The sequence below is a fragment of the Telmatherina bonti genome (assembly GCF_933228915.1).
Source record: "Telmatherina bonti genome assembly, chromosome: 16".
In the NCBI taxonomy this organism is placed as follows: Eukaryota; Metazoa; Chordata; class Actinopteri; order Atheriniformes; family Telmatherinidae; genus Telmatherina; species Telmatherina bonti.
Window position 1 is genome coordinate 11,812,873 of NC_136614.1, and position 24,849 is coordinate 11,837,721.

General features: G+C 39.9%; 1 protein-coding gene across 1 annotated transcript in view; it reads left to right on the top strand.

Moving 5' to 3' along the window:
• fam184ab (family with sequence similarity 184 member Ab) overlaps positions 1-24,849 on the top strand; it is a gene marked incomplete at both ends in the record, with an annotated part of 199,826 nt that overhangs the window by 174,704 nt on the left and 273 nt on the right. The window contains 3 exons of the mRNA XM_079254953.1: positions 9,344-9,461; positions 12,341-12,445; positions 14,523-14,773. Of these exons, the coding sequence (XP_079111079.1) occupies positions 9,344-9,461; positions 12,341-12,445; positions 14,523-14,773 (474 nt within the window). The remainder of the gene's footprint in view (positions 1-9,343; positions 9,462-12,340; positions 12,446-14,522; positions 14,774-24,849) is intronic.

Here is a 24,849-nt window from a genome sequence, read left to right on the forward strand (position 1 = left end):
AGGTGCGTTTGGTCCAGCAGGAACCTCTAAATATTGCATGGCTTCAGGATAAGCCATGCCGTTACCATGGAAACAGCATGGAGTTGTTAACTAAAACCTCAGACAGCAACGTTTAACCAACAAGCATCACATCGTAACTTTTTGAGTCTTTTTAGCTGCATCTCGTCTGTCTGTTGAAGTCGTCCGTTCTTCTCAAATTTCAGGAAATCAAGTTTTCTGTATTTATTAGTGACTTTGCGTATCGTGCAGACAATCAGGCAGTTCGGCCTCTGAACACATTTGCAGTTATCACTCATCCCGTAGGATCAGCCACATCCTGACAGGCTCCGTTCGCCATCATGTCGGCCTGAAACGAGAAGCAGCTGTGATGAACAGTTCATCATAACGTCGGTGTCAGACGTGATAAACAGCAGCGCAGAGCACAGCAATGCATAACAACAAACAGGCTGCACCGAGACAGATTGACTGCAGGCATCCAGCAGCTGGTGCACCGCCGATCTGTACCTGCATCCATCCGGAAATATGCTTCTTCTCCAAAACACAGGAAAAAATGTTCCATTAAAACACACTCAGAGGATTTCTGTCCTGTAAAACCTGGTGGGATTTACTGAACTGGGCAAACTGGCTGAGGTTGTGGATGGAATGATAAACACCAGGACCACGGAGGGGACATGAGAGAGAAAGTTTTTATTAAGTCATTAAAGTAAAACAGAGAAGATAGAAAGATTTTCACCGCTTCCTGCCGCCCGCTTCTCGTTTTCTGGAACATTCATGTGAGATTTATTCAACATGTGTGTAAAAACACTTCTGCCAAACTGAGATTCATCTACCTGCACACTTAGAGGCAGCGCAACTACATCATAGTTGCTATTAAATGTCACACTTGCCTCCTAAGTGGTGGTCCAGTGAGCTCATCTTGTGGCTCTTTTCCATTAGAATCAGATTAAAGCTTGTTCCATCCTCCAGGAGAAGCCAGAACTTTTTCTTGTTCTCGAGGCTCCGAGAAGAAAATGACGTCATTTTGTTCTCGCGTTTGACGCGTTTGAAGACAGTTCTCATCACATCAGGCTGGCAGAACTTTTTTCTTGCGGGGCTCCGAGGAGTGTCGTGTGATTGGTCGGACATGTGAGGTGGGCGTGGTTAACATGGAGAAGGTATGAAGCGGAGTTGCTTCTTCCGTGTGTTTACTGTTGCGGGTAAAACGGATTGTTTTGATAAAACAGCTGATCGAGGTGGTGAGAAAATACAGCATTAAAACACTCAATACGGCATTAAAACACTCGGCCCTGCCGCGTGCACGACCCGCCCTGCCGCGGACGAAGCTGCTCGTTAAATATGAAACTAGAAAAACACTCGGAGAGCGGAAACCTCCGCCAAGCACAATGTTAAAGAATCCTTTTAAAATATTCCTGGATCCAAACGGGGATCCGGATCACCACCAGAATTTTATCAGTTCTTCATTTTTACTTTTCCAACAACTCTTGAAATATTTATAAAAATCTGTCTGTAACCTTTTGAGTTATCTTGAGCACAAAGATGTCAGGAAAAACACAACCTCCTTGGCGGAGGTAACAACCGGGTTCATTGGACATAAAGCAGACATCGCCCCCCCGCAGCGACCCCTCCCCACTGCAGACCTGCTTCTCCTGGAGGATGGATGGACCTGACGAAAAAGAAGTTTTTTCTTGTTCTTGCAGCTTCGAGAGACAGAAGTCAGTTCTTGCTTCTCGTGGAGGATGGAACAAGCTTTACTCGTCTCGACTCGGTTCCACTCGGCTTTTGTACCCGTTTACCGGGACGTTTTCAGTAACTCCACAGCCCAGGTTCTCAGCGAGCTGAGTCGGGTTGTGTGTGACGTCGCCAAACTGCATGCTGCTATTGGTCAGGGGCGTGGCCAATCAAAGGTCAGGGAGTGACATCACTGGAAGAGCGACTCCAACTCGCAAGTTGTTTACATTATGTGACAAGCAATGGTGCAACAAAAGTCTGTTCCGTGGTCCAACACCGAGGTGGAGACGTTTCTTTTCTTGGTTGCTGAGGAAAGGAAACAGAGGGAACTAGATGGAGCGACACCACATGGAAAAAATCTATCTAGAGCTTTCCGACGTCATGCCTACAGGTAGCAAAGGAGTTCCCAGCAGCGTCGAGAGAAGCTGTAAAAGCTCTGAAGTGACCATCGGCAGGTCAAGGACCGCAAGGGTCGGAGTGGATCAAACAGACGAGACGTGCATAAAATACGAAAAGGGTCTGTTACTTTGATTAAAGTAAAAGCTGCTTTCTTTTTTCACCTCCAAGATGGAGGTTTCTAAACAAGACTGAGCTTATTTTAACTTTAGCGAACGTTTTTCCTTCCTTCAGGAGTTCTGCCATCTTTATGAGAAAGCTGAAATAGACATTGTTCTATGGAGAGTCGAGGTGTTGTACTTTATTTACACATAGAAACCAAAATGCCTCATACAGGAGTAAAAAAACAACGCAGGATTCGTCAGGAAGGGTCTTAATCCCAAATATTTTCACCCTTTCACGCACAAACAAGTTTAAGCCTCCTGTGTCCATCTGCTTTGCTGTGTTGAAGCCCGTCTGACCCTTCTAGTTTGTTTGTCCACCACTTTGTCCCCTGAAGCAATGCAAGCCTTGTCAGTTCCAGGTGTGCAGAATATCCCTCCAGATTTATCTAAATGGCATGTTGCAGCAGTCATTATGATCTGATTACATCTTCCTCTGGCTTGCAAAAAACAAAAATCCTCCCCTCAATCACGCGTTTTGTTCCCAGCGATGCCTCATTTGGGTGTTCAGTCTGCAACAATCAGCATTAACTTCTCATCCAAGAGCACAGTTTAACTTCTGTTTTCTAGAAAGTCTGCGCTCTGAAAGGAGAACTCCTCACCTACATTACACGTCAGAGTCCAAACATTACCGCTGCTAACTCACCACTGCACCACTGCAGGAATTTGTTGGAAAAAAGGATTTGCACTGAGCATCGCTGCTCATCTGTTCAGTCCAGCAGTAAAACCTCGCGGACACCATGGTGGGATTGTGAGACAAAGTACAAATGAACCAACAGACTTTCCGACTGAGAAGATTAAATATGTCACTGAGCTTTAAGAAGAATGTGCATGTCGAAAAAAATCAAATAAATATGCATTTCAACCATTTCCAGTAATTGTTTAAATGAAATGATGGTTTTCAGTGACAGCAGTGGAGCTACATTTATACATGGGTGGGGGGCAGAGGATGGGCAAGACTTTACTAGAGATCATTTAGTAAGAAAGGAAATGATTGTGTTATTTCCAACACGTTTGCATACATTGCTGTGATAACTGTTGTCACATGAGAAACATAAGAAATGAAACATAATAACAACAATAATCTGGATCAATAAGTGGAAATAAGTTTAAAATTGTTCATAGAAAGCTAGGTTGGTTTGTTTAGGTGAGCAGTTAGTGATGTAACTGTAGGGGGATCAATGGCTTCTCCAGCGTGGTGGTTGTGGTAAACCGGATTCTTGCATCTGACTGCAATGGCTTGTGTAGCTAGCTCCATGCTAGCTTCATGCTAGCTAGGCGTGTGCCTCGGCCTGATCTGTGTTCTTTCTCTTTACAAAAAGCTAGAAATGTCTCAGTTTTTCTTTATTTGTACATTTTTCTGTACAAAATTAGATTTTTTTTTCCAACATTTTCATATCGAAGCTTCAAAATCAGCTAGCATCTTTGCTAGGATTATGGATTATGTAGCGCTAGCTTAGTTAGCACTAAGTAATGTGGATACTGGAATACTTGTGGAGCATCTTTGTAGTTTTTTCAGCTCCAATATCAACAACCTAATTAATTGAGTTGATGTTTAGTCTCCAAATACACTCACTGTAAATTAAATATGACATAGTTTCCACACATCATTTTAAAACTAATCTAGTGCTGCGGTATAACTAGATTAGCATTTTTACGTAGCTTCAGGCTAACATTACATTCATAATGTTAGATATACTTTCACAGCGATGAAATCACAGAGATGAAACTGACCAAAACTAAAATCATCCCGAGAGTTTCAGGGAAAGACGGATCAGGAAAAGAGGAAAGTTAGAGATGCATGCAGTGCCTTGTGAGTCAGAAGATGAGGAAACATGTAGCGACAGACCTGACCTCCTTTAGGTTTGGTTCTGCTGAGAGCACAGCGCCACCTGCTGGAAGAAAACATATTTATCACATCCAGACATGCAAGCCTCGTCGCATTTCTTGTTTTTGGTAGGAACTTCTGTAGAAATGCTGAGTTTAGGTAAAAAAAAAAAATCAGGTTTTAGGTATGTTTTTCCAGTTTAAGCATCAGCCTTGAGGTTTTCAGGCTGAGCATGGAGGATTTTAGTCTGGTATGTGCTCACCGCCCTCCCCTTACAGAGGACAAACTTACTTAAATGGTCAGCAGTTTTGGATTTACTCCCTAAAGATGGCTTCCTGGGGGTTTCCTACAAGATGATCCACTTTCTCTCATCTAATTAACAACAATGCAGATCTATCTTAACAAGTTTGGTCCTGTCCTACCTAATTAATCACAGTGATGATGGCAGCTCCATCCTCCCTTCTATCTCACTGAAATGGCTGCTCTGATTAAGTTTCATGAATATTTCAGTATTTTGTTGGGGTGCTGTACTTTGCAGCTTCATCCTGTGGGAGTCTGTGAACATATCGGCAGGTCATACTTTCACTTTGTCACATTTCTCGTCACTATGCTTCTTATCTGTCACCACAAACAGTTTAATAAGTAAAAATGACCAGATTTTCATGAGGAATACAGTTTTTTAATAAGACATCGTACTTTAAGATGTCTTTCATTCATTCATTCATTCATTCATTATCCAAACCACTTTGTCCAATGAAGGGTGGCGAGGAAGCTAGAGCGTACCCCAGCTGTCTTTTGGTGAAAGGCGAGGTACACCCTGGACAGCTCGCCAGTCCATCGCAGGGCGAAGATTTCTTTCTCCTTTATATTCTGCAGTTTTAAAGTTAGAAACAAAACAAGAGTCTGAGGCAAGAGTGTGTAAGACGAGGAAAACGCAGCTCATCAACGCTTGCAGCAGCTTAGGCTTCTGTTCATGTTAGCGCTCTGCTTCAGCAACAGGCTTGAAGTTGTTGGATTTCTGGAACTTTCTGCTCTTTTCAGTTCTGGTTTTTTTTTTTTTTTTTTTTTAGATTTTTCTTTTTTTGTTTGGGTTTGAAGGACTCTGAGGACAAAACCTCAGTTAACACCCTCAGTCTGCAGCTCTCTGATTAGTCTAATGAACATTTTATCCACATTTTTATTTGTTTTGCATCTTTTGTACATTAAGCAGCACAAAGTGCTTTACAACAACAGCAACAAGGACAAAAAACAAATATATGCACACACCTCATTCACACACACATACAGACACACCCCCAGGCCCATATATATCTCTAAAAGTGTATCATCTGTCTCCTTAACCAAACAGTATTCAAAATAATTAATGAACAAACATCTGGAAGGAAACGATTCCCCCAGCTCATCTGCGACTGCAGAGGGGGGGGGGTCACAAACGTAACAGCCCCGATCCACACCACCACCATCGAGGGGCAACTCTTGGGCCACTATCCCCATGGCAACAAGCCTGCGGACGTGTTAGCTCCCAGTTTCCCTGAGAGGAAAAAACTGGAATTAAAGATGTTAAAACTGGGTTTTGTGATGAGGATCTGGGAGGAGGTCACATTTCTGGATGTGATGCTGCAGAGTCCAACCAGACCGCTCCCCTCCACAATCTGCCAAGTTGTTGTCAAGTTTTTTTTATTGCTTTTTGGGAGGTTTTAACATTAAAACCAGAGTTTTTAATGGTTTTTATTTAACACGTTTCTCCTGCTTGGTGGATATTTGTCATGTTGCAATGCTGCTTCTTGAGAAGCCCGTGTCTGCTGCTCTGTTGGCCATAAAATTAGATTAGATTAGATTAGATTAGACTAGATTAGATTCAACTTTATTGTCATTACACGTGTACAAGTACAATGCAACAAAATGCAATTGGCATCTAACCAGAGTGCAATAAGCAACAAGTGGTATATATTACCTGCAGTATGTACAAGTATTTTACTGCTGTATTATAACCCGGACTTTCTAAATGACAGAACAGGTCATTGCACTGATTAGCCAGTTCAGATCTGAGACATTAATACAAGTTTTGCAAACTTTTCAAATATGAAAGCCTGAACTGTTGATCCAAGGCAGGATGGATCGACCTTGTTCTGACCCTACCCTGATCTAAGCTTTGTGACATGGTGCATCATCCTGCTGGAGGTTTCCATCAGAAGATGCTACACTGTCCTCATAAAGGGATGGACATGGTCAGCAGCAGGACTCAGGTAGGCTGTGCTGGTTAAACCATGTCATGATGGAACTAATGGGACCAAAGTGGGAAAAGAAAATACCCCTCCCGTACACCACCAGCAGCCTGAATCATTGATCGTGACGGCAAGATGGATCCATGTTTTTATGATCCTACCATGTGAATGTGGAGCTGAACTGGAGACTTATCAGACCCGCAACGTTTCTCTTCTATTGTCCAGTTCTGGTGAGTCTGTGTGAACTGGAGCCTCAGTTTTCTGTTCTTAGCTGACAGTGGGGGCACCTGGTGTGATCTTCTGCTGCTGGAGACCATCTGCTTCCAGGCTGGACGTGTTGAGTGATCAGAGATGATATTTTACATATCCTGGTTGGAACCGGTGCTTACTGGACTTCCTGTTGTCTTTCTATCATCTCCAACGTGTCTGTCCATTTTCCTCTGACATCAGCAAGACATTCTGGTTCAGAAAACCGCTGCTCGCTGGATATTTTCTTGTTTTCAGACCAGTCTCTGTAAGCCCTGGAGATGGTTGTGTGTGAGAATCCCATTAGATTAGCAGTTTGTGAAATACTCAGACCAGTAACCTCATTCTGATGCTTCTTCACCACGTCTACTCGACTAAACGCATCAAGCTGCTGCCATGTGGTTGGCTGATTAAGTGTGTGTGTTAACAAGCTGCTGAACAGGTGGACATTAGGAAACAGATGATTCTGGGAGTTTCTAATTGCAGGAAGTTTAAAGTTCCACTTTAAATGACTCCACCTTGCACCTGCCAGCAAAACACATTAGACGTATTTAGTGCCACTTTATCTTTGGGATAAAAAAGATTCATCAAGACATTGATGGGGAAAAGCACCAGACACACAACTTGTTCCACATTTTCTTCTCAATCTGTTCCTTTTTTTTGTGGATCACATGCAGACAAAGTGCTGTTTTGTTTAATTAACCACACAACTGTTTTAAAGATGTGTGTGTCCCTGATAGGTAGAGATAAAACTGCTATTTTCACTCAAAAGGAACTTTATTTTCACTGTCAGTACTTTTTACTCGGACAATTATTTCCATTATGATCCTAAACAGGATTATATTCAGTGGAGTTGCTGATAAAAACTTAAACTTTTAACAAGAAATCTTAAGATTTGACATCTTTTCTTGATGAAAACCAGCATGCAACACACACAGCATGTATATTCTGCATTCAGTCTAAAGTAAGCTGTTTATATATAAATACATACACAATGCTACACGGACAGGGTGTGCATATATTAAATGTCTTTGACTTGCTGTTTTAAATGCCATCTACCGTGTTGCAGCTTTTGCTTTTTGTCTGCCGCCATCATTTATTGTATTTCATGTTCAGTTTAACTTTACATTGTTATACATGAACAAATAGGCACAGATAGAAGATTGAATCTTGTATAATCTGCCCCATAAAGCACCTTTCAAATATTAATAAGTTGAGTTGACTTCACTAAATTAAATTAACCCCCACCCTAACCAGGTCACCACACACTACTTCAACAAAAAAACATCTGTCTTGTGTATCTGTAGATGGATTCAATAGACTTGCGATTGTGTATACAGTCTCATAATTCCATCCTTAAACATTTTTTTAATATAAAAACTCTTGTGCAACATTGTAGCATGTATTGTTTCTGCCTAAAGTGACACCAGCAGCAATAATGAGAGAAAAGGTCAGAAGACATTATGAAGATTAGAAAGGTTAAAAACAAATCCTGTTCTGCACATCATCCTGACCCTCACCCACCACCTCCAGTCTGGATTCCAGTAGATTCCAGCACCTCCTACCCTCACTGAGACTGTGAGACGTGGTCTTATCACATACTGCAAGTTGACCAAAAAATGAAAGATTCTAGAAAATTCTCATGAACACCTTGTTGCAGCTTCTCTGCAGACATTTTGGAGCATTTGTGGTGTGGAAGTTAGATTTGATCCAAGGTCAACTTCTGCACTTGGTAAACAATGATATCTGTTGAAGTAACATAGCAACTATATCAACATCACCAGTCAGCTTGGATAGTGTATAATTAGCAACTTGTGACATGTAAAGATGTGTTGCTGCAGGGGTGAGCTGTATATAAGCGACTGGCTTTCTCCTGAAGAAGGCCTTCCCCTTGTCCCACTGAAGCTGTGTTAGGCTGTAATAAATGTAGTCCCTTCCTGCCATCATCAGAGGCTGCTGCCGTGTCCTCTCTGTAGCACCAATAGCATCGAATATTCCACAACAGATTGGCGAGCCAGCCAGGAGTCGAACCTGGAATCTTCTGTCCGGGATCTCTTATCAGCTCAACCCTGCAGCGAATCCTCAGCTGAAGGTCATTTAGCAGACTTATATCATTTCATACCTATATGTTTGCACAAATTCATCATTAAAGCATGACATTAAAGGGTTAAGAAGGTGTATCTTAACATAGTGACACATAACAGAGGCTGTTTGAATTATTAGCTCAGAAAAGTAACTTCACATCGATCAGGTTTATCAAGATTTTATTCTAATGCATCAAAAGCGCTGTTCCACCCCGATGTTCTGAATCAGACTTAGAAAATGCTGCAGAAGTTGCCTGCAAGACACGATGCGACTGAAGCGGCAGATCAGCTTGATTTCTGGACGTTCCTCAGAGATGCTGCAGTTTATCAGAGAGACAAGTTTCCCTGCTGCTCAGGCTTCTTGTACGGCGGCGGTAATGTCAGAGATGTTGCTCAGCATGTGCTGTGCCGCTGAGAGCGGAGAGACGGCTCAGCTCGCTGCCACAGAGATGAAATAGTTTGATCTAAAAGTCATTTAAATCCTTCAACCATCTGCAGCCGATACTATCTACCTGTAGAACAACTTTTAATAAGATCTGTTCAGTTTTCCACTTTTTGTGCTGTCTTCGCTTCTCTTTTGCACCACCTGGTCAGGTCTTTGTTGAATAGATGCATGTACGATCTGAGCATGTTTCATCGTGTTTGTCTGTGGGGTTTTTTTTTTTGTACTTTCAGGCTGGAGGGAACAGAGGAGAAGTTCAGGAACAGAGAGAGTCGCCCTGAAGATCTGCAGGTCATCGCTGAGCTGAAGGAAATGGTCTCTGAGAGAGAAACTTTAGTCAAAAAACTGGTGGTAAGTAGCTGCTGATAACATCATTACGTTACATCACATGTACACATGAACACCAATGCAATGCAGGTTTCAGGAATTATTCTTACAGCTGGTCATTCTTTATGCAGCTTTCTAAAATAAATGGATTAGAAATTACGTTTTTTTTTGCTCCTTGATTACATTTTACATCATTCTATCATTTTTTCGTCTTAAATGATCCCATCCTCATATTGTTGGGAATGGGAATGTAAATGGGGACGAGCGTTTAGGGTTCCAGCTGTCCACAAAGAGCTTAAAGTCAGCTATTTGATAAGAAATGTACATATCCCTGCTGGTTTGTGTGTTTTGGGGTTCAACTTTAATCTTTTTCTCTTCGTCTACGTTCACACTGCAAGTGTTAAAGCAGCACGACTGAACTCTCACAAATTGTTGCACTCTAGCGCCACCTAACGAAGGCTGATTCAGCATCTGTTTGGCTACCAATGTTAACTGTTGTTGCACCTCCTGCTATGTCATGCTCTCTAATGAAACTAATGGCTTTGTAACGTTCAGACTGTCTAAGTTACGGTCGCATTTGGACAAAAAGTCCGATTTGGACCACGTTTGCCTGCTGTGTGAACGTAGCTTTGGTTTCATAGGCTACGTTCAGACTGCAGGGCTTGCTGCTCATATTGGATGTTTTTGTGAAATCCGAATTTTTTGGAAGTCCGTTCACATTTCCCATCAAATGTGACTTGTATGTGATCTCCTGTATGAACCTCATGCGCACCAGAAGCGTCTCCGTCATGTGACGTCTTTGTGTTTGCAGAAGTAAATATGGATGGCAGGAGAGCATTTGCTATTTTAAAAGTTTTGTCCAACCGTAGCCACGACATTGTGAATGGGTTCGTTTTAAGGAGACGTTTACAGAAGAGGAAAGTAAAAGTTTTGGTTTTTGTGGAGCTGTGGCAGCAACAACTGGAGAGAGAAACGTTTGGATACGGAGTCGCAGCCAGGATTGGTGGGAGAGTGATGTGAGCGCATTTACCGATAAAGAGTTCATGAACAACAAACGCAGAATCATGACGTTTGTCACGTGTCAATGACGCGTCGGTCGGATTAATGCGACCTGACCGTTCAGACTGAAGTAGCATGGCAAAAGATCAGATACATATCGGATTTAGGACCACATATCAAAACGATCTGAGTCGCATTCGAAAATTTCAGATCTGTGTCGTTCAGACTGTTAAGAACAGATCAGTTACACGTCGCATCGGGGCTCAAACACCGGATTTAAGTCACTTCAGCTTGTAGTGTGAACGTAGCCATAGATTCTTCTGTCACTTTCTACCAATATCTTCTTCTCTACTTGGGTTCATCTGGGATTTATTGTCAGTGCTTCTGTTAGTTGACCTCTGCTTTGACCTGCTCACAGTAGTTAGTTATGGCCCTGCTATTAGCTGCATTTCCATTACACCTAGAATTTTGCTAAAACTAAATATTGCACTAAAAAAAACACTAAAGGAAACGTCTATATTTTGAAAAAGTCTCAAATATCGCAAAAAAGTTTTTATGTTCTCTTGAGCCCGTTTTACAGATATTTTCATAGAGAAATAAATAGCAAAAGTGTAACGGAAACACTTTTTCCGCATTTACGTGTCCCCAGACGTGACATGCGGGGTCGTGACCAGTTCATTTCCGGTAAAGATGGCGCGATGTTGAGAAAACAACAGCTAATTTCAGAGTTTGAGGAATGAAAATGAGGGAGAAAAGCTTTAAAAAGCCGTAGCAAATTCTCCGCAGCAGGTTGAAAACCCCTAAATAATTCTACGTGGCTATCTCGCATAAGTCGCAATTCTTGTCTGATTTTAACCGAGGCTGTTGCGCTAAACATTGTTCAATGAAAACAGCTGCAAATCACAGTTGTTGTTTGTCGAAATGTACAAATATAATTTTTATTTTGCAAAAACCTGTAATGGAAACGCAGCTATTGTCTCTGTTCCTGACCACCTCAAGTCCCTCGGTTTCTTCCTGACAGATGATCGTTTGCCATCGTCCATGTTCTTATTTCCACACATCTGCACCGCTGGTTTGTTCTTAGATTCCTGTGCGGGCCCCTTCGTTTCTTCTGCTTACTGTTAAAGTTTACGTTTTGCCCTTAATTTGGCTTCGTCCTGCGTCTGACTTCCTGTCAGCTCTCACTGTGACAATCACACTGCGGGCAGAGGCTTTGCAAGTTAAAATGGACCCATTAGAGCTCCCTGAATTTTACTCGCATGTCCTCGAAGCATTTTCAGAACATTTTGCATTAATGTTTGAGCTTATTTTTCTCAGTGGCACGAATATTCAGGATTTTAGAAATTTACAGTCGTGAGACATCAGTTAGAAAAACAATGCCCATTTATGCTCCCTTAATGTTTAATGTGGATTAAACTGTGCATCCATGTCCGTATCCATCTTTTGCGAAAGAACCTTAGATGTGTTAAGGAACCACATCGGAGTCTTTATTTTATTTATAGACGAGAGATACTTGGAAGTTAGACCAGTTCTTCTTCACTCTATTAACACAGTGAGTTTGATTTGCTTTGTCAGGGACTCTCCGGTTCACTTGAAGGTGACTTTATAAACCGCTTAGCATTTTTCACAATGAAGACCTGCTGCCAGCGAAGTGTTTGAGTCGTTTGTGTCTGAGATCCTCAGACTGCAGGAGGTGAAAAGTTTACATTAGATGTAACCATCAGGTCCAAAATGCAGCAAGCAGTTTTCGCAAAGGTACAACACAAAAGTGTCAAATGTGTGTGCATCACTCAGAAAATTCTGCAACCAGAACTCATTAAATGTGCGATTCTCAGCTTTTTCACTCTCCCTGGAATCTTCCGCAGCCTCCGCCAGCTGTCAGCTAACTTGATTTTCTCCTGCAGGATGATAAAAAGTTCTACCAGCTGGAGCTTGTCAACAGGGAGACCAACTTCAACAAAGTGTTCAACGCCAGTCCAAACGTAGGAGTTATCAACCCACTCATTAAGGTAAGTCTTCATATCTGGGGACGCACCAAGCGCAGTGGCGCTACAAGGAGCCTGTGGCTTTATTTCACCAGATGAAGATGAAATCCACTGCAAGTCATCTCATTTCATCGGGATGTTCAGTTCTGCAGCTTTTATGAAGGAGTTTTTCACTGCAGTCATGTTCACTGCTGATTAAATACAAGAATTTCAGGGTTAAACTCATAATTTAGCAAATTAATTCTTCTAAAATAAAACAGAACGGTGAAAACTTATATATTCTATACTTATGGAGGACCAACAATAGAATGAATAAAGATAAATAAGTTTTATATATAAAAATATCATTATATGTCTGCATAAATTATTCTAGAATTTTGTATTATTAATGAACTAAAGAAGCTGAAAAAATACATGTAGAAATAACTAAATGTAAATATGAATGGAGGAAAATATGTATAAATTAATTTTAAAAAATAGCTAAATATGAATCAGTTAATATATATTTATTTCCCTAATCAGTTTAGTATTTGTGGTCTTCCATATGTTTATGCAACTTTGATTCCCGTTTCATCCAGTTATTGTCTGCTTTAGTGGATGTAGTGGACCAGTGGTTCCCTGCCTGTCAACATATCACATTTGATGCTTTTTTTATTATGGCGCTACCGCTCTGCTGAAACCGAATGTGGCATTTGTTTTCACTTTTCAGTAAAATTACACGCGAAGCCAAGCAAACGTGTTTTCCTTCAGTATCACATGTTTATGGCAGCCAATTGGATGTCATTATGACATAAAGATGATGCTGCTACTGATTGTGATGGTGTGGCTTGTTTTGATAGTTTACTGGTTTCATTACGTAATTTTTTTTTTTTTCATTTAACATATGTAAGTAATCGTACTATATTCTGTGGTTTAAATTTTTTTTTCTAATTTTCTTTAGTTTTATTTATATTTCAGTTTTTTCATTAATAATTTCATCCAGTTATTGTCTGCTTTAGTGGATGTAGTGCAATCATGATTTCCCTTTAAGGGGCAAATAGTATTAATATGGGCATTGGTACTGGTGAAAAAGTACCATAAACAATGGTATCACACTGGCAGGAAAACGGTTGGTGTCACCCGTCCCTCGTTGGCTTTTGTTCAGCAAGTTTCCTCTTCTTCTCTTGGTTCAGGGCAGATGTGACATCTTTGTAATTCATGTCCCACCTAGTGGTACAAAGTGGTATTACAGGGATGTCCACTCAGCTCAAGCTGTATAGTACAGAAGTACTTCTCATATGAAACCATAGCTTTTGCTTTATTTAAGTTTAGCTTAAAACTTTTGGATTTTTTTTCGAAGCTCGAAACTTTTCTTATTTTTTTACATCTTTCTACAAATTTAGCCCCATCTTTAAGGAAAGCAGACAGGGAACCACTGACGTAGACAACCATGACTGTCTCAGAATGCAACACGTTTAAAGCAGCTTGAATGAAGTATTTATTTACAGCAGTAAAATAGATGAGCAGAGAAAGTCCAAACTCGAAGATGAGAGAATGATGACGTCATGTCTCACTGTATGTGTGAGCTGAACAGCTACCACTGCATGATCAGGTTTAACGTCATCACAGGTAGCTTCCAGAGTTTGTGTGTGTGCTTTTTTTTTATAGATCTACATGTATATGTGTGGTGTGTTTTTATTTTTATTGATCATGTTTTTGTGTGTATAAATGTGCGAGTGAGTCTTCCACCCAGTCCGACTGGTCTTCCTGACGTTTTATCCAGCTTTCCTTTGCTTTCCAAGCCATTTGTTGGAGTGAGATGTTTCCAGCTTTGACACATCTCCTGTCATCTGAACTGTCATTCTGCTCAGAGCGACTGCTGCTTTAAGACTGTAACTGAGTGATGCCAGCCTCCAGATTGATCCATCCTCTCTGCTTCGATCAGCTTTCAATGAGATCAATTTAGCACGCTGCTCTTTCCTGTCTCTCATCGACTGGACTATGACAACCTCGAAACCTCTCCCTGCTTCCCCCTCCATTTTATTATGATTTTGCTTTAAACTTCCCTTTTGCTCCCTTTTTGACCCCCGTGCCCCTCCTTTTCTTTTTTGTTTCTGTGTAGCAAAAGAAAAAGAATGAGAAAACAGCAGCCAGCAGATTCGGCAGCTCTCCCAATGTCAGGGCTCTGGAGGCAGCAGGTATGGGTTTGGGCGTGGTGGGTACAGGGAGTGGCCAGCCCCCACAGCCCCCGCCACCACCCCCACCCAACCGCCTAGAGCCTATCCCCAGCTCCCCCCTCCACCACCTTGAGCTCAACTCCAACAAACCTCTAGCCCCGCCGACCCCTCCCACCGAACCCAAGAAATTCATGAGGTGAGACCTTTTCGACTGACGGGCAGCGGTTCGTCAACCCATCCAATCACCGACCTCTTTACTCGGAGGTTTAAACCATTTTTGACTCTTAGAGTCACAAATTAACTATAAAACCTGTATTTTGAATTTAAGAGAAACAAAAGCACTAGAGCTCTGTGGTTTCTGGTTGTGGAAAAAGTCAAAATGGGAACATAGGCATTTTTTACTCTTTCATTCAGTCAAGTCAAGCCCTTTTATAAACCTGGAGCATGAAATCATTGTTATCGGATGTTTTGGAATAGACAGTTTGCTAATTTCCTATTTAGTGAAGTGTTTTTCCAAATTTCTGTTCCGTCTCAAGACATCACAATTTAATCAGTTTTTTCCCCTTCGAAACTCAGCATACATCTAGTGTTATCATACAAGAACATGTGCTGGCTTATAGCCAATGTTCATGTACAGCAGCTGGAGTTAGCCCTAAGCAGTTTGTGTTAGTCTGCAGCAACTAGTATTGGTATACAACAACTACTGTCAATGCACGGCAGCTGAACCTAGCTACAACAGTTAGTGTTAGCATACAACAACTAGCGTTGGGGAACAACAACTGATGTTAGCATACAACAAGTATTACTGTACAAGTGTTGGCATACAACAAGTGTTCACATACAGCAGCTAAAAGTTAGCCGAAAGCAGTTTCTGTTAGCCTACAACAACTAGTGTTAGCATGCAACAATAACTATTTATTTGCCAGAGTTAGCTTTCGCAGTTTGTATTAGCATACAACAGCTAGCGTTAGGATATTGTCTGCTGCAATTTGTCTCCATCCGTATCATCCAAACTATCATGAATATAGCTAATTGTCTACTACTAAAATGAAAAAATTAAAAAAATAACAGAGAAATGGGGATGGAGTTGGTGCTCTACATTAGCTTGTCTGACAGAGTAAAATGCAAATTAAATCTATGGAACACATTGTTGTTGTCTGGTTGGGCTTTAAGGTGGACAAAAACAAAATTTTCATCCAGTTTGTTAGTTTAAAATATCATGACACTAAAATATGGAACAGCAGATAAAAAGCTCCTTTTGGAAACTTAGTTGCATCTGAAAGATTGTTTGGCCACAGAAACTTCCATTGTCATGTAACCACTTAGGAATCTGCAGCATTTATTTTAAAAATGATAAATTAATCATGATCAACAAATTAGGGGAAATGTATGTTGTTCTTATAACTAGACAATCAATCTGGCTGTTTTAATAGTTAACTCAAACTTTTCATTCTTGAAAAACGAAAGATAAGAAATTGGTTGTATCTAAATAACAATTAATGGCAAAAATAATTCTCAGTTGTCATAGGTGACAGTGTGTAATCATACAAGTTAGTGTTAGCAAAGAGCTGCTAGTGTTAGCACACATCAGCTAGTGTTAACATTCTGCAGCTAAAGTTTGCCCAGTTAGTGTTTGCTCAGAAAGGTTAGCATACAACATCAAGTGCTAGCATAGAGCACCAGTGTTAATATACAGCAGCTAGTGTTAACGTACTTTGGCTAGTGTTAGTGCTGTGTAGCTAGCATTAAGGTACTGTATGGTACAGTTTGTCTAAGACCAAGGAGAGAGGATGAAGGCTAGTGTTAGCGCTGTGTATCTAACATTACGGTACTGTATGATGCAGTTTGTCTAAGGCAAGAGAGAGAGGATGAAGGCTAGTGTTAGTGCTGTGTAGCTAACATTAGGGTACAGTATAATGTAGTTTGTCTAAGGCCAGGGAGAGAGGATGAAGGCTAGTGTTAGTGCTGTGTATCTAACATTACGGTACTGTATGATGCAGTTTGTCTAAGGCAAGAGAGAGAGGATGAAGGCTAGTGTTAGTGCTGTGTAGCTAACATTAGGGTACAGTATAATGTAGTTTGTCTAAAGCCAGGGAGAGAGGATGAAGGCTAGTGGTAGTGCTGTGTAGCTAACATTAGGGTACAGTATAATGCAGTTTGTCTAAGGCAAGAGAGAGGATGAAGGCTAGTGTTAGTGCTGTGTAGCTAACATTAGGGTACAGTATAATGCAGTTTGTCTAAGGCAAGAGAGAGAGGATGAAGGCTAGTGTTAGTGCTGTGTAGCTAACATTAGGGTACAGTATAATGTAGTTTGTCTAAGGCCAGGGAGACAATATGAAGGGCTCTTTGTAACTATTTGACTCTAAGAATTTAGAGACGGTCAATGAAAAAGATTTAAAGATGATTTTGTGCCTCCTAACAGGGCCAGAGGTTGTTCCTACATTACAACAGCTGATCCCTTGTCGACTTTGAAGAGCACAATGGCTTTGTGCTGCTTGAACTATGACACATGAGCCACATGGCTGCTCCATATATAAACTTTATAAATATCTAAAGAGCAACCTTAGACGCTGAACATCAGCACAAGAGTCCCATTTGCGACTGAAGCTTCAAAGAATGGCCTTGGAATGCAAAAGGGGCATGGTTTTGTTTTTCCTCTCCTTAAACGTGTTCATCAGTCTGAACATGTTGACAGTATGCATGCTGGCTGACTTTCTTTTCAGGACGTTATACAATTTGTTCATAACTGTTGTAGCTTTACGTTGGTGCTTTGTTCCATTTTTTGGTTCTGTTTCTTCATCGTCATTTTCATCTTAAGATCAGCATGTTGCACTTTTCCTCCTTCACTTAAAAAGAGATATTTTTTTATGAAAAGTAAATAAATGCTTTGTATTTTAGTTTTGTAATGAAATAGACATTGTCTGAAGATGTCAGAGACTGACCCCTTTGTGTGTGATGATTTCTTCTGTGGACATTGGTTCAACTCTACAGTCCAATAAATGCCTCAACTGTCACGATGTGTGTGTGCGAGTGATGCAGTGATGAATTATGTAACATGCTTTCTAACACAAATACATGCAGTGTATGTTTTTGCATGGCAGGAGGTGTGTTCTCAGTATTTACTGTAGATGTGCAGCATGAGTGTGTGTAAAGTAAATTGTGCTGCATGTTTTGCTGCTGTTCATGTCGGAACTGTGTCAAAGTGGCTGCTTTGCAAAAGCTTTGACAAACTCTGGTACTGTGAAATTTAACCCTATTTTTAACTGAGGAAAATAATACACGTTACCAGGATTTCACCAGGCGTACAGCAGCACACACTCTCAGCAAAGTGAAATTATAACGGTATGATGCCAGTTACATTAAATATCACTTAAAAATGCTATTAGATAATTGAAATATTTGAAATTATCAGACTTACCTCTTTAAATCAGTGAGTCTCAAGTCTTTTTTTATAAGGAATTTATTTCTCTACTTTTTTCAGTTGCCAGTAATATTCTTTAAAAACTGAGATGAATATTTTTGCTGGGATGGTCACTATAAGGACAATAGCTGCATAAAAGCTCATTTCAGTGCTTTGTACCAACACTGATACAGGATGTTTTTAGCTGATTCCATCAACCAAAATGTATTTTTTGCACTGTAGATGTTCAGTTTTTAGCTTCAGTTAATACTGTTTTCAATCATACTGGGTTTGGGTTTATAGTTGTATTCTACATATGTTTCAAACCTTGTACATGAGTCATTCACAGAGAGGTATGAATATAAATGGGAATATTATATGAGCCAAAAGAGAACATTGTAAGGATCTTGAAAGCCAATATTATGCACTATAATAATACTTACGACAAAGACAAAACCAAAGTCCATAATTGACAAGCTGATCTAGTCTACCACAGCTGTCCTGACCAGGTGTCAGCAGCACCATTAAAGAATGATGGAAACACTGGGATTGTCTTGACTGGCCACATCCAGTCCATTCACCCAATCATGTGTTTGAATCCACACACAAAATCTGAATATTTAAAACGAGCACACCAAGACATAAACTAGACAGTTTATGGAAAAAAGCTAAATAAATGTGTCATGTAAGTGTATTCTTACAGCAGTGAACGAAATCCATCAAAAACTACTTTATCTTCAGTATTTCTGGTATTTTTCCAGCCTTACACTAAGTATTTTTATCATCTGGCTTGGACGTTGTTCTGTATTAAAAATCTGAATTTTGCCCAAGAAGTTGGTCCTTTTAGCCATATCGGTGTTTTGTCACAACTGTTAAGATAGTACACCAAAAAGTACTTTACCCTCCTTATTTTTGAAGATTCTGACCGTTTCCAAGCTTTACTCTTAAAATGCCGGGAAGTTCGACCAACTATTATCTTGGAAGATAATACCGAAACATAACAAAAGAACAACACCTTTGATCTTTTGGTGCGAGAATGCAAGTCTTTCTGCTGATTTATACATCTGCTAGCATATCTGTTCTTTTTTGATTGATTAAATTACTTAAATTAAATCAAATTATTACATTTAGACTGATTAAACTACTCTTGATATCCCCTATCAGATCAATAGGGGTGGTTTAAACCCTTTCACATTGGGATCAGCAGCAAAATAAGCAAGAATGCACTCAATCCAATGGTTTTGTGATGGATGTTGGGGAGTTACGTGACCTAATAGTGGCAGTCAGAATGTTTTTATCGGAAATTAAAGGAATTAAGGATTATTGATCTTTTTGATGGAAAAATGGTTTAAAATAACAACAGCTTTTCTGGCACTGCGGATGTCAACAGCTCTACGGTCATATTAAATTTGTCCATTGTGTGAATACGACTAACTGCATCACTTCCATCAGGCTTCCGTGGAAACATGCCAACTGGAATCTTGGATTCGATTGATTTCAATGAGATAAATGAAATGTTACTGTACCGTATTGTAACATAACGTATCGTAACTTAGCTTACCGTGATTTAACCGCATCATACCGTAACTGTATCGTATCATATCATACTGTATCGTACTGTATCGCATCATACCATATCATATATTGTATCGTACTGTGCCATACAACATCATATCGTATCATATTCTACTCTACCGCATTGTGTAGTTTTGTATCCTGTTGTATCATACTGTATCATATTGTGTCCTCTCATGTCCTCTCCTATTTAGAGGACACTGATATATCACACTATCAACCACTCAGTCCTTTCGGAGGCTCATGTACAGCCAGACAAACTTAAACTCCCTTTTGACAGACGTGAAATAAACTTTCATGTTTGGCTTTGCTGCAGGACTTCTCAGAAAGGTCACATCATGTCTTTCCTGTAATGAAAAGATTCATTCCTTTACTCTCTCTTATCTTTTGATGCTTACAACCTTGATTTATCATCTTGTCCTCTGCTGATCTCTCTCTCTCTCTCTCCCTCTCTCTCGATTTAATTTTTTTTAAACTACTCATCATCTTTCCTCCACAGGTCCTTCATTTCTCCTCACCTTTTTCATTCCACTCATTTCATCTTTCCCTTTCTGCTTCTCCCCTCGCAGACAGCTCATAATTCAAACCTGCACTTCCTTTGCGGAAAGCTGCTATGAATAAGAATCTATGAACACGCTCGTCTGTTTAATGTGAGAACCTCGTGCAAAATCGAAAATACAAATCGTTGAGTGAAACGAATGTTGTAAGGACAAATGCTAGAACCGGAAGCTTCCAGTCTGAACTGTGGCCATGTTAAGCATAAACATTCATTAGGCTGAGGTCTTTTGGAAGGTACATAATTGCCTTAAATTAAATAAAAAATAAAAAGAAATAAAAATCTGCCTCGAAGTTGAACATCACCCCTGGGGTTTATGGGCCTTTCCGTAAGAAGTAGACAATTAGGGAAGCAGAAACGGCTCCAGTAGGTGTTTGTTTTTATCAGATGCTCCAAGCTAATTAGTTCAGACCTTTGAGAACAAGTGAGGCGGTAACCTCGAGTCCTCCTGGTCCTGGAAACACTTTTATTGATGTTTTTTCCCTTTAAGATGAAAGTGTCTTGAATAAGGTACCATTTCATAAAGTGTAAATGCAAACCTTGGCTCTTAGTGGAGTTAGTTGCACATAAGTAGGGGTGTAAATCAGCAGTTTGATCACAATATGAAATTATGTTGATTTGATTGACAGCAATTTGATATTTGCTGATATTTCAAATTCAGTCAAGATCCAGTTCAATTGGATGTAAAATCCATTTCTATAGAAATCAGATAAAACAACTATAATATCATTAAACTTTATTTTCCCTGTGCTGAGGTATTAATTAATCAGATTAAATCAAAAGCAGTCTGTTCTTACAACAAAAGCTGTGTTTCTGTAGGTTTTTTTTTTTTTTTTGCAAAATAAAGTGATTTCTCTCAAATTTTGGCAAACAACTGTGATTTGCAGGAGTTTCCACTGGTTTTTGCCAAGTTGCCAGGTTGCCAGGTTACGTTGTTTCAGGGTTTTCCACTTGCTGTGGAAGATTTGCCACGGCTTTTCAAAGCTCTTCCCCCTCGTCTCAACTTTCTAATTCCTGATAAAACTCTGCATTTCGCTGTTCTCAAAATTTTTCTCTTTTATCATTTGTAAAAAAATGTCCATCTCTAGCTACCTTAATACATACCATGCCATATTTACCTGAAACAAACTAGTCTTTTGACGCCCATGTCACATCCAGGGATGCATAAATGTGGAAAAAAAAGTGTTTCCATTACACTTGTTCAATATTTTTCTATGTCAACATATCTATAAAACCACCTCATGAGTCCAAAAAGCTGAGAGATTCTTTTAAATGTTGATGTTTCCATTACCAGTTTCTTGGGGTGATGGAAACACACCTAAAGACAGACCAGTAATAAACGCAAATGCCAGTGGAACTCGATATACATGCGCTTTCAAAATAAAAGTACTTTTAATAAGTAGATTTTTGAGCGACATTTTCATTTTGAATCAATGTCATTGGCTCATTGTTCATAAGATCGATTTATTGATGTAGGACAGAAGTATTGTTACATTCGTACAAATCGTTTCAACGGGTCAACTTAATAAAACTCAGAAAAAAACAGCCATAATGAAAACATTAACAGTTGCTAAAATTAATGCCTTTTTTTAACAAGTAGTGGAGAAAAAGAAGTAGCAGTGAAGCTTGGATGTCATCCTGTAGCCTGTTGCATATTTTACAAGGAACAAGATTTTTTTCTTGTTCTTAAGGACATGAGAACAAAATGACACCATTTGTCGTCGCAAACGTGTTTGGGGACGTCTTTCGGCTTGTTCTCATCGCATCGACCAAACAGAACTTTCTTCTCGTGGGGATTTGAGAAGTATCATGTGATTGGTCGGACATTTGAGATGGGAGTGGTTAACACGGGAAAACATAAAGCATAAACATTTATTAGACTGAGGTCTTTTGTAAGGTACATAATTGCCTTAAATTAAATAAGGCAATGGTGATATTAAGTTGAACTGATATTGTTTCTCTTTAAATGTGTAATAACCCGGTCAGTTGTTCATCACATATTAAAAAAAATCTCAGACATCCCCCGCAATAATCCCCGCCCCATCGCAGACGAAGCTTCTCGTGGAGTATAAACAGAACAGCCCAAAACGAACTCTTGTATTGCGTTCGAAGACCAAAGTTTTTGCTCTCGTGGAGAATGTCCCAAGCTTTACTCCCTTTTTCAACCTTCCCGTTTGGTTTATTCCAGATGTTTTAGTGCCACTCAGAGTTAAGGGGGAAATTTAATGCACTTTATACCAAATCTAAAAAGGTTCACTGATATATCAGTTAAACTTTGGAGCCCTGCTTTGGTAAACATGGTCCATAGTTTAAGAGCAGCCACTTCTCTCTCGCTCAGGTGACGCTTCGTTCCAGGAAGCTCCTTTTTCCTCTGATTCTGGTAGTTTATGTTGAGAAATCTCTTCCATCCAGCTGGCCGCAGCTCCTAATGCTTCTCTCCGGCTAAAGATGGGCGGGGCAAGCAAACCCCACACAGACATGGGCGGAGTTAAAGACCATCAGAGGGAGGAACTTAATGATTTATGACATCATTAAAATGGAGATTTAAAAACGAGCTGTTTAGACGCTTAATTTGAAAGTCCGCTAAAAACGAATTAGTCCTGGGTTTTGTTTTTTTTTTTTTATAGGAGTTTGTTGCCTGTTTGTGACCTAAAACACCAAACAAGACCATTCTCAGCACTTGGAAAAGTGATTTTTGCACACAATATCCCCTTTAAATGTTCTCTTAAAGGGGTTTTATAGGGAGAGTGTGGTCAAGATGACCTTTTCTTGATATCTGTGCAATGGTATATTCTTGTTGTCAGGTGGCTACACATTTTGGAAGCAGCCTTTATATATCTCTGTCTATGAAGAAGACAAAACCATGGTGCTATATTCAGAGTTTTTACATTAAATAAATTTTGCTTATGAAACTAACTTTTCAATATCAGAATGATTCAATAAAGACAAATTCATCCATGTTAAAATACGTCTGCCATACAGGCTGGTAATTTCCTCATGTATTAAACCACATTAACTATTTTGATAAAAGTTAACCTAAATTGTTTATTTTCTTTTATACCAAACGGTGGCGCCGAACGGTGATAAACTGAGCCAGAAGTTCAACATATCCTGTAATAAGACAAAGTTTAATATGAACTGAAAAACTCTAAAATGGTATTTCAGATAAAACTCTCTGTAACAAAATTTTTTTTTTCTTTTCATATTTTGGAGATCATAGAAAATCTATCTTGCCAAGAAAACCAAGAGAAAGTCAGACGGAGGCTCAACATCCATTGAGGAGACACAGAAAGCAGCGGCTCATATCAAAGCCACAAGGGCAGTCGTAAAAGACAAGCGTACACAGATTCATAAGAGAGGAAAACACAGGTGAAAGCAGCAGGATACCGAGGACAGAACAGGCAATGGGAGCTTCTACAGGGGAGATGGAGAAATACAAACCACTGGTGTGTGAACTGGCAGAGAAACAGGATTTATGTTCTGAACAAGTGGGACAGGTTTGCAGGTAGGGTGTTAATCAGTAAAGATCACCTGGTTCAGCAGGTACAGAAAGACTGTGTTTTAAAAAGAAACTCTGTTGTTGTAGGACGAGAACCGGAAAGGATCACTAGACCCCTGAAGAGGAGCTATAAGACCACTTTTTTATCACTCTGTAGGAATTTAGTTTTATTTAAAGAGTTAAATAAAGATTTCAGATTTAAAATAATTGTATTTTTTGTCCATTATTTTATCACTCTATTTTAGCTGAGGACAATTTATTTTACATATTTAGACCACAGATGAGAAAAATGCCTTTTTATCTTGTTTTATTTTGAAAAGCCAGAATTGAAACTGATAAATAAACGACTTTAGTGTATAGCTTTTAATTTTTCTACAGCTGAATCACAAAATGACTCAATCAACACCAAGCAGGAGTAATTAATATTATATTTATTTATTTTTTCATTTGTTTTCCCCTTTTGCTTTAGGTTTTGTGTGTGAACAGGTACATGTTAATCAGCTTTTACTGCCCCCATGTGGTCAGATGACAGAATTACACCTTCAGGCCGAAAGCCTGGCAGACTGCTAGTGTTTGTGCTGCTGTTCAGACTGAAAGACATTTAATATTTAAAAATATGTATTTAAAAAAAATATTTAAATATTTTATAAAAAATCCTTTATGGAGCAATATTCAGACTGATTTAGGCAAAAATATACATAAAATGGGCTGCACGGTGGTGCAGTGGTTAGCACTGTGGCCTCACAGCAAGAAGGTCACTGGTTCAATCCTTGGCTGGTTTGGTCAGTGGCCTTTCTGTGTGGAGTTTGCATGTTCTCCCCGTGTATGCGTGGGTTCTCTCCGGGTACTCCGGCTTCCTCCCACCATCCAAACACATGCATGATAGGTTAATTGGTCACTCTAAATTGCCCCTAGGAGTGAGTGTGGTTGTTTGTCTCTCTCTGTGTGGCCCTGCGATGGACTGGCGAGCTGTCCAGGGTGTACCCTGCCTGTCGCCCAAAGCCGGCTGGGATAGGCTCCAGCTTCCCCGCGACCCTAAATTGGAATAAGCGGTTCGGAAAATGAATGAATGAATGAATGAATATACATAAAATGACGTGATCCAGCGCTGGCTACAGATAAGTGTTTTTAGTTTTAGAAGAAAAAAAACAGTATCGTTATCAGGAGGACACTACTAATAAGTAAATTCAGATTCTTTACACTGTGTTTGACTATTTTATCTGCAGCTTGTTACATCTCCTG